Genomic DNA, 11,539 nt, shown 5'->3' with positions numbered 1-11,539 from the left:
GGGGTAATTGACTCAATTATAGTTTTATTATTAATATATACAGAAGAAATTGGTACAGAAGCATTAATTGAACTATTATTTTATCGCGCACTATGCATGTAAATTGTGGCAACATCTTTTAATTGGAGTATTGGACCATTAAAGTGAAGGCTGTGTAAAGTATACGCATGCAACGGTGAAAAGGACTTAGTAGAGGAGGGTGGTCGATGAGTTGGTGAGTGGTGAGCGAGTGAGCTGGCCAGCATATGTAGTTTGCATGTAAAAGTGATAGGACCTCCTTTACACGTTTTTTTATTAGTTATTACTATCCCTTGTCTTATCTCTATCTAAGGATGCATTCTTAGGCTATATCTATCTATTAATATATAATAGGAGAATAGTAGTGGGTTAATTACTCAACAAGTATTTGATTTTATTGAGCAACACGTGGCAGAGAAAAACAAAATAAGAAAAAAAAAGAAAAAAACCAAAGCTCCGTGAGAAAGTGAATAAGAAAAGTATTGGGCGGATTTTTTGCTAAAATTCAAATTCAAAATAGAGGTATATGGTTTACGGTGTGAGGGAGAGAAAAAGACAAAACGGTAGGAGAAGAGAGAAAGAAAGACATAATGTTACAGAAAAGAAGAAAACATGAGGGTAAAGAAAGGAAACACCACGCTGCGAGGAAGAAGGAGGAGCTTGCCGGTGATGAAAGCAATAATTGACAGAGAAGATAGAGAATGGCGGTGGTCAGTGCTGTAGTTACGAGAGCGTTTGGCAAAGAACAAAGAAGACACGTCATGGGCTCCGAATCTGTTTCCGACGAGTAGCAGAGATGAAGAACAATAAGTTAGAGGTGACGGTGGCTATTGATACAGCTTCAAGTAGAAAGAACAGTGACAGGGTTTAGGGTGTTGCTGCCATCAATGAAGAAGGAGCAGTTGACAACAAGTTCAAGACACCGACCAAGAGAATGGAGAGCTCTGAGATCCATATACCATCCATATTTTTTGCAAAGGTCATTTTTCTTTTTTAAAAGTAGAAATTTTTTTCCTTTTTTCTTTTTAATAAAATTACAGAAAATGTCATTAGGGTTCGAGATGCAAGAAAAGGAACCGCCGGAGGAAGGTGTGATGGTTTCGGCAAGAGTTCCAGCACCGGAACACCAGAAACCGAGGCTCGATCCGTTCGGCAAGAGTTTCAACCCCCACTATTCTGAATCGGACAGCTTTGCCCAGAAAAGGCCAAGTCGTGCAGTGGCTCACTCCACCCCAAATGACTTCAAGCTTAAATATGGTGAGATTTGTTAAGTTTCTCTGCTCAATGTTCTCCACTAATCTTTTTATGTTTCGGGTGTGTAGGTATGGCCAGTTAAAGATTTCGGACCTTTTTGGAAACGCTGATGTGGTGTGTAATCTATAATGTAAGTTACCATTTTTGAGTAGCACAACTAAAGTTTCGAAGGCAAAATACTGCTACTAATGCTACTAATTTAGATTCTGTCCAACTATTTACTTATTGCTTAAAATTATTTCGTTGTTATCAGTTTTTTCCAATCTTTTCTTCTCCTCAATTTTGCACTGTAATACTGGAGCAGTAGTATTTTAGAGGTGAAAATTTTGCTTAAATTCTATGTAAACCCAGACAAATTGAAACAGTTTCATTTCATAAATGATGTTGTAACTTAGATTATTATCTTTGTTTTTTGTAGTAGCATAGGATCTGTTAAAAATTCACATGCGCAAAGATGAGGTAATGCAGTTGTTTGATTTGGAGTTTTTATTCTTTGTATTTTTTGCTTTTGCTTTTTCGAAGACAAATAAAGAAGCATATCATTGGTGCATCAAGCTAATAATTCTTTTTGCATTTGTAATATTATAAAGAAGTCATCAGCAGAGGAGCTTTCAATACTATGAATAGATGCTATGAAGGAGTCACACATTCCTGACTTTCTTGGATTAGTAAGTTCTATGATTTAACAGTACCAATGCTTCCATAAATTATATAAATAGCATTTGCACCAATATGAACATGTTGATGATTTTACAAATTATAGTATTTACTGTATTCAAAATATTTACAAGCTATACAAAAAATGCTTAATAGAGGACAAACAATTTATTTTGTGAAGCTACTTTATCACTATGATGCAAAATTTTCAAGTCGATATAATCTCTTATTTATATTTTGTTTATTTAATGTTTCGACCGGAATCTGATTACACATTTTAATTGGTTTGCATTCGATTCGATGAGGACATAATTAACCAGATTGGAACAAAGAATATAGTTAGCATAAACACATTTTTATGTAAAATCAATTTGAATATATTGATGTTGAAATTTGACTGAATACATGGACTATTTTTTGGTTGCTTTTGAGGTGCTTGGTTAGTTGCCATTTATCCAATATCAAACTTTGTATATTTTGATGATTATTTTTTAGTGCAACAGATCAGAATATACAATGGTGCTGCTTTGGTTGGGATCTTATCAATTAGATGTGTCAATTTGGTGCGGCATAGCTTCATGATGTGGCTGCTTTGGTTGGTGGAATTGCATCCCAAAAAGTCATCAAGGTTTTCATTCTCGCTCATCTTAGATAACTTTATTACATGCTTTTCTCTATAGTTATTTGCTTCTAAAGATAATATTTTCTGTATGAATTTATAGACACTACTCTTAGTCCAGTCATTTTTTGAGTTTTGACAAGCTTACAGATGTGGAATGTTCACATAAGAGAGATGTCAAGATATGTGCTTAAAACAAAGTCAACAAAACATGGCCATTTGTTATACCTTTTTTTGTTTTTTGCACGGTCCTGCTTGCCTCTTAAGACTTTAGAGTGGATAAGCTTTTATTACCTTTGCTTTCCCTAAGAAAGATCCTTTTTCGAAGGGGTGTGTGATTGTAAACATTGCCATCAATATGGCAGCTTGACACATGCATGGTAATCTAAGCATATTTTCATAGTAGTCACTTTTGTTTCTTAATAACTAATTTAAAATAGCAAAGCTATACAAATTTCATCATTTTGTATTTCAAACTGATGGAGAAATGAAAATGGGACAGCAAAGAATAAAAGAGATGTTATTTTAAAGATGTTAACTATTATACAAATGACAGCATTCTCAATTAATTTTTCAGCAATTCTGTTTTCAAGCTTTTGTAATAGAAAAATGAAAACAAATTATCATCTTTTAAGATTGTAAGGTTTCTAAGCTGTCATAAGGATGATTCTTGCTTCTACTAATTGTTGAGTGAAAAACTTTCTGTAGAAGGAATCCTGCTCCATCTATTTTCTCTTAATGCTCTTTCTTAATGTGAAAAAATATTCAGTATAAGAATGTTCTCTGTTGCATGATTAATATTTGTTATGTGATTGTTCTTTAAAGTTTGAAATTTCCTCCATCTTTAGCTGTGTCTAGCAATTAAGAATTACATATTAACATCTGAGAATATCACTGTCAAGTTTTTTGGTAAATATATATTTACAAATATAAGACTATAATCAATTTTGCTTACTTGTGATGTATTTTGCTAAAACTATAACCAAGATTTTCATTATTATCTCAAATTGCTTGGGTTGTCGACATTCATGTTGCAGTTGGGGATTTAGATATATTTTGCTTTTAGTAATGATAGTCATTGTAAGTAGAAGATAGTTACTTGAAGTTTGTCTTAAGGCTTCTCTTATTGATAGTGTCTTAAAGTGAGATGTCAAGGTTTTGGGGCTTAGTTCAAAGGTGGGAAGGAAATTGAGCAACTCACCAATGAGGTATTTTATTTTATTTTGTTTGAATACTAATAAAATATAAGTGAAAGCTAGGTAGATAATGTTCAATGAATGTTGGCATTGTTGTGTTGTCTAGCTTGGATACTAACATCTTCTATTGACATGAAACTTTGTTCATCCTTTTGGCCTTAATGCTTATGTTGATAGATTTTATTTCTGGGTGGCTAATGATGTTTATTTACTTATTTTATCTTTCAGATGGAAATGAGTCATGATATGATTACTACGTGCATTATGTTCAAAACTATCTTGGTGTTTTTTTCCAAAAGTTCTGATTAAGTGTTTAGTTTATCTAGATTTGCGACTTCATGACCAACTATTGTAGTATGAGTTAAGCTGCCACCAGTTTTTAAAATTGCGCTCCTTTCTCATTAAGCTTCTCTCGGCATTTCAATTTTGCAAGAGATATTGAAAAATATTATGTGATGCTTCTGCTGTTTTATTTTATCGTGATTAAGTATTTATAATGTTCTATTTTAGCGTGATCAATTTTTTGCTCATAAATTAAAAAAACTAAAAGATAAAATAGATTTATGAAACAAATCTTTTGCACTAACCCATATACAACATGTGTTTTCCTTTATACAAAAATGCCTTCTACTGAATATTTGCCACCATATTTTTCTTTGCCATTGGGTTAGTGCAAGTTGTAGCCTTTTTCATGGAATCAGAATTTGTATTTTCTGTTTGATACTGATTATATCCAAATGGAAGATCAATCTGTAGTTTACTACTTGAAAAGGCAGAAGAAAATTATAAATTGGCTATTTGGTCTCTGATTTTTATGTTTCTTAGAAGATCAATATGTAGTTTACTTTACTATTTTATATTTGCATTTTGGTGTTTGATACTAACAGAGATATTTATATCACAAATTTCATTTGCAGATTCCATAATACGAATTCTATGTCACTAGCGTTTAGTGTTCTTGAGGATCTTATTGAGCTTTTAGGGAGCAAAAGTAGTGTTAGGTACCAGAGATCAAGAGTGAAGAAGATGAAGATTGAAGAAGAATGTTGCAGAGAAGATTTTGCAATTGACAATGAAATTGGTATTTTTGTATCATTATTCAATGAAATAGAAGAAGTTTTATATTGTACAAGAAATGGGCCACATAAACCCTATATGTAGAACTCAATCCTGGCCCAATAACTAATTGATAACAGATTTTCTTGCTTAGTCAAGTTATCTCAGTATTACTATTGTTTATACACTTAACACCCCCCCCTCAAACTCATGGTCGTTTTAGACAAGACCCTGAGTTTGTTCTTGAAACGATCAAAGGTGGGAAGGGACAGAGGCTTGGTCAAAAGATCTGCAACTTGGTCTGTGGCTGGGATGTGAACTACAACAAGCTGATTGCGATTTACTCGCTCCCGTACTGAATGGAGATCAAGGTCAAAGTGTTTGGTTTTGTTATAGAGGATAGGATTGGCTGTGAGCAAGACAGCACTGATGTTATCACTGTAAATCACAGGAGTGTTTGAACATTGGAGTCGAAGTTCAGTGAACAAGTTCAATATCCACCGAAGATCTGTTTTGGCTGCAGCAATGCTCCTGAACTCAGCCTCAGCACTGGACTTGCTGACAGAATGTTGCTTTCTACTTGCCCAAGAGACCAGATTGGTGCCAAGATAGACACAGAAGCCAGTTGTGGATCGACGGTCATCAACGTCCGAGCCCCAATCTGAATCTGCAAAGGCAAACAAAGTCAAATCAGTACAAGATTGAAAGAAAAGTCCTTGATCAATGGTACCTGCTAAATATCTCAAAATTCTCTTAACACACTTCCAGTGTGGGAGAAGAGGTTTATGCATATACTGAGAAACTTTATTCACAGCATAAGCAATGTCAGGCCTGGTTAGAGTGGCATACTGAAGGGCTCCAACAATTGATCTGTAATGAGTTGGATTATCAAATACATCACTGCCATGAGCTGAAAGTTTAGTACTAGTAATCATGGGAGTAGGCATAGGATGAGATTCATGCATCTTAGATCTAACTAAAAGGTCTCTAATATACTTTGATTGTGATAATATGTAAGATCCTGATGTTGTTTTTGTTGCTTCTATGCCTAAAAAGAAATTGAATTCTCCCAAGTCCTTCAAAGCAAAAATGGAATTAAGTTGGGATATAAGTTGAACAATCTCAGAATCACTATTACAAGTAACAAGAATATCATCAACATACACTAAAACATACATAGTAGAAGTTTTAGTAAATCGTACGAACAAAGAAGGATCTGACCTGGTATTCTGAAAGCCAAATCGAGATAAAGTGGCAGCCAATTTAGTAAACCAGGCTCGAGGGGCCTGTTTCAAACCATAAATTGACTTATGAAGTTTGCAAACCTGATTTGGGGAGCCTTGGGGAAAAGAGGGAGGTTGTTGCATGTAAACAGTTTCTTGAAGGTCACCATTGAGGTAAGCATCAGGAGGATTCAACATCAGATTTAGGTGTTGTAAAATAGGCTCTGGGGTTGTGAAAAGAGTTTGGTGGTGGTGTTACTGAGGATGAGGAATTGGAATTGTTGTTTGAATTTGTGTGAAAACTCTGGTCGAACCGATGAAAACATGAAGCTGCAGTGTGGCCAAATCTTTCACAGAGTTGACATTGAGGACGATTTGTGGAATTCCAATTCGATCTGCCACCTCTAAAGGTTCTTCCTCGTCCCCTTCTTGCTGCAAAACCTTTTCATTTCCTTCTTTTTTATTTTGGTGATATAAGCTTCAGGTTTTCATCAAATAGGCCTATGCCTCAGGTTTTAATAAACTGAAAATTAAAAATTGTAAAGGATATTCATACACATGATTGATATTTGATTAAACTGTATCATCATTGTGATTGTTCATCAGCCACTTATTCAATGTAGCTTTATGCTGATGATTAGGTTATGAATGCAATTCAAATATCATGTAAATATACAATTCCTTTTAATATCATTAGCCTCAAGGAAAAAAATTATTAATTGCTTCCTTTTACTGCAATCCAAAGCCAAAGAACCAACGGTGTAATTAGTTTTATTGATAATCTAAGGAGAATATATAATATCTCAAGTAGCTAGAAAGCTTAAAGTAGCTCTTTAACAACATCATAGAAGAAGTTTTATATTGTACAAGAAATGGGCCACATAAACCCTATATGTAGAACTCAATCCTGACCCAATAACTAATTGATAACAGATTTTCTTGCTTAGTCAAGTTATCTCAGTATTACTATTGTTTATACACTTAACAAGTAGCCTCATTGAAGAGGCAGAGAGCTTGCAATGTCTCTAATCAAATTGGTAGGTATCAATACTGCTTGCTATTCTATTAGAAAGCAATATCTAAGACTTATTTTTTCATTTAAGAAACTTATGATCTATGAATGAGAGACCCAACCTGTTGGCATTGGTAATTGAATTGCAATTTGCATTAGTTTTAATTCAACTTAGTGATGAATCTGATGAAATATGCTGTTATCTCTGGATGGCTATATAAGATTCTAGATCAGTTAAATATTTTTTTTAGTATTATTTCATAAAATATCTCAATAACATTACTTTATATACTTAATATACATATATACATTTTGTGGAGGCTATTAAAACCATTATTTCTATATTTAATGCTTCAGAGAAAAAAGTTGACAAGATAAAAGAACTCCTGAACGTTAATTCATGTGTTAGTTAGAGGTAAGAAACTCTTTATTTCAAGTTACTAACAACTTTAATAGCTCTTGGCAGTAAAAGGAGGCTAATTCATGTAAGTGTTGAGTTTAATTCATTTATACTAAATCAACTTATATAAAGATATTTTTCTTGGTAAAAAGAAATCTTTGGCTAATGCACTATGAGGAGGTTGCATAAGTATAGATGATTTATATGTGAACTGCTTTGGAAAGAATAATTTCTTGAGAAGGAGACTAATTCTTTTTGTTTTTATGTGTTTGATTTCAGAAAAAACAGATTAAAAACAATCTTTTTTCATTGGAGTTGTCCATGGTTCTTTTGAAAGAAGAAGTTAACTTAGTAATTAAATCTATTAATAACAATTTTATGCAATATAAGATAAGGTTATCAAAAGTCCGACTTATTCTCAAAGTTCCTAACTTTCAATTTCACCTCAAAAGTCTTAAGACTTTATTTCACCTTCAAAACTGAAATATTTTACATGTGAGAATATATGGAAGCAAACAAAGGTTCATCTGTTGGTCAAATTAAAGGTATGAAAATTGAATACCAATAAACCATTTTTTAAACATGAAAATTGGAAACCAAATTACTTTTATTTAAATTCTAGAGATGAATCTTATTTAACTCTATAAGTAAATTATGATCATTCATGCATGCCACGTATGGCTATGAGCTATGACCATTCTTTCGTGTGCGAATTTGGAGGGCAAATATATATAGATTGTCATATAGAATTGCATTTTGATTTAGTACATTTAAAATTTCAAATCTGAAGGTGGTTATATTAAAAGAATCTCGCATCTTATCTCTCTAAAAAACAAAGATCAATTTGCTTACCTGTTTTTTTTCTTAAAGAGTTTTTCTTGGTTTAATTTTAATTGGCCTCTTAGATGTTTCGAGTTGTATAATTGTTCTTTTCTTTTCAATTTTGCATTTAACTTTTAATATCATCTTATATACTTAAAAACCACAGTTTGGGATGAATAGAAAACTGATTCCTCTAATCATTTTACTTTTATTGCCCCCATAATAGATGGATGATGCTTTGATTGATGATTGGAGAATACATGTGGATTGGAAAGAATGTGATCGCAATATAGGAGAAAGTAGAAGGGCAATAGGTAAATGATATAGTTATGTTTTGTGGTAGCATTATGGAAGTGATTGCAACTACATCTTCTTTGTAATCTCTGCCATAATTTCTGTCTGCAGGTTGTGGTTTCTTCAAATGTGGTTCTGCAAGTTATATTGCCAAGGATAATAGTGGTAAGGATTTAATTATCTATTAACCTTTATAAATGTGAATTTTGCCTCAGATTTTATTTTGTTTATTTTCCTTTTGAAAGGTAACCATATTAATAGAGTGTAAGCTTCAAACATGATTCCTTTTTGGGAGAAAAACCATAATCATTTATCTATGAAAAATTTTAATTTGAATGTCTTCCCTTCTTGATCGATGATTTTTGTATTTGTTTCAGACTATGAAAGCACTTTATTTATTCATGGACAATGTATTGGATGTATAGAATGATTTATGTTGTGTTATATATTCATATATGAGCTCTTTTGTGCATAGATTAAGAAAACAAAATAAAATTGATTTATGAAAAAATATGTTCGAAGAATAGAAAATATATTAGAAAAATATTTTGAATAGTTAATTTTCACTTCCACATAATTGTCTAATTAAATTAATCATTTAATTTGTATACTAAATAAGTTAATTCTTTTGGGCAAATCACCATAATAAGCCAAAGAGAACAAAAATTTACACAAATTCGTCAAACCAGATTCTGGTTCAAGAATCCACTAAAGCACATTTCTATGTAGTTCGAAACAGTGCAATTCGAACTCCAAATTCATATAAATCGAATCATGTTGATTTGAATTACGTTGACATGCACACACCCATGTAATTCGAATCCATCTGATTCGAATTACACACTAATAGTAATTCGAATTAGAGTGATTCGAATTACTTAGGATTGCGTGCTAGGGAGTAATTCGAATCACTCTAATTCGAATTACTATTAGTGTGTAATTCGAATCAGACGAATTCGAATTACATGGGTGTGTGCATGTCAACTAGTTCGAATAAACATGATTCGAATTATATGAATTTAAAGTTCGAATTGCATTGTTTCGAACTACATAGAAACGTGCTTTGGTGGATTCTTGAAACAGAATCCGGTTTAACGAATTTGTGTAAATTTTTATTCTCTTTGGCTTATTATAGTGATTTGCCCTAAATATATATTAATTTTTTTATAAACAAATTATACATAAATACAACAAAGTATATTAAAGACATATGTCATATAATAGGATCTAATAATATAACTAAATATCACTTAGTATTTGTTGTTTGTATAGTGATAATATAAATTATTTTTATTAAAGTTTTAAACACACAAACATAATAGCTTTTATATTTAAGTAAAATTCACTAATATGGACTAAAAAAATGATAATTTATTCAGTCTCAGAAAAATAAATAATAAAACAGTCTTATACACTGTATAATAAATTTTTATACACAAAAATTTGTTCAAATTAAAAATAATAAATATTAATATTAATAAAATAAAGTATCGTTTTTGTCCTCGGGTAAGTCCTATTTGTGTCTTTAACGTTTAAATCGTCCTATTTATATCCTTAACGTTTATAAAAGTGATTCAATGTTATCCTACTATCAATTATACTAACAAATAAGATTATATTTTTCAATTATTCTCACTTGGATGTATTCATTCTTAGTTAGGTCTCACTTGGATGTTTTCGATTTTAATATTATACCCACTATTTGTGTTTAGATCAATTATGTCCATAGAAAAGTGAATTATATAAATATTGTAGGAATTAGTTTCAACATTTGATGAGCTATTTTTCGGAGTTGATTATTGATTCTATCCCAGACGTTTGTATTCTAACTTCAAGAAGAGATTTTTAAAACTCAAACTAAAGCACTCATGATGTGTAATTGACGGCAGGATAACATTGAATCACTTTTATAAACGTTAGGAATACAAATAGGACGATTTAAATGTTAGGAACACAAATAGAATTTACCCCAAACATTGAGGACAAAAACGATACTTTACTCGTATTAATAATTCGGTACCAACAAATTTTTATAAGAGATTAAACAATTGGCTTACACGCGGGTCTTACACTAGTTTGGTTAAAAAGAAAGAAACAAAAAAAAAGAAATTAAAAAAAATTAAGTGAATTTTAATTTTTTAGATGTATTTAAATAAAAAAATAAAAAAATTATAAAGAGACAATTTTATTTTTGTACTATAAAATATATTTAAAAAAGTAAAAGAATAACATTAAAAATAAAGAGAAAAAATTAGTTTTTTTTTATTTTCTTTCTAATGTTAGAAAAAAAATTAGTGAGTTCTATTAATTTTTTTTCTTTCTAATTTTTCTCCTCAATTAAACAATAAAAAATAATCTTTTTTTTTTATTTTTCTTCTTCTCTTTTCTCTTTCCTTGCATTAGTGATTTTCGTTCTTGTACATCTTATATTGTATAATAGGTTAGCTATTCTAGCCAGCGGCCACCCTTTTAATTCAATTCTACTTGTACCTCTTTGCCATACCAAGGAAAAGAAAATGCTAAGCTTTCATTTGAAATGAGATTGTTCACACTTTTTCATTTGGATGTATTGGTTATTGGTTAATGTGTTTAAATTTTCATATTGTATGAGATTTGGTATGCAATACTTTTGATCTTCTATAACTATCTACATTTAAAGAATTGTGAAATTTAGTTTTATTGCCTGTGTATGATTAACAAACCTGGCTATTACTTCCTTTATAAAAATATTAATGTTTGCTATTTTAATTTGATGAAAACTTTGTCCTCATATATAGCCACACAACTTTGTCTTCATGCATAAAGAAATATTTTAAATTTTTTTAAATATTTGAAACATGTGATAGCAAAGATATAGAAACAGAAAGAGTTCTTTTAAGTTTTAATTGACTTATAATATTTGCAGAACTTTCTTCTTTCGTCACTCAAGTATCACTATTTTACTATATTTCTACTTTCTAAACCCATGGCTGCGCACTTACTCTTTTA

General features: G+C 31.3%; 1 protein-coding gene across 1 annotated transcript; it reads right to left on the bottom strand.

Annotated features, from left to right (window-relative positions):
* LOC107612088 (uncharacterized mitochondrial protein AtMg00810-like) lies at positions 4,989–6,221 on the bottom strand. The gene has a single exon (XM_016313920.1). It carries the CDS (start codon positions 6,219–6,221, stop codon positions 4,989–4,991), a length of 1,233 nt encoding a protein of 410 aa, XP_016169406.1.

Source organism: Arachis ipaensis, chromosome B01 (assembly GCF_000816755.2).
Source record: "Arachis ipaensis cultivar K30076 chromosome B01, Araip1.1, whole genome shotgun sequence".
Lineage (NCBI taxonomy): Eukaryota > Viridiplantae > Streptophyta > Magnoliopsida > Fabales > Fabaceae > Arachis > Arachis ipaensis.
The sequence above is the reverse complement of the archived record's forward strand: the minus strand, read 5'-3'. Positions and strand labels throughout refer to the sequence as shown.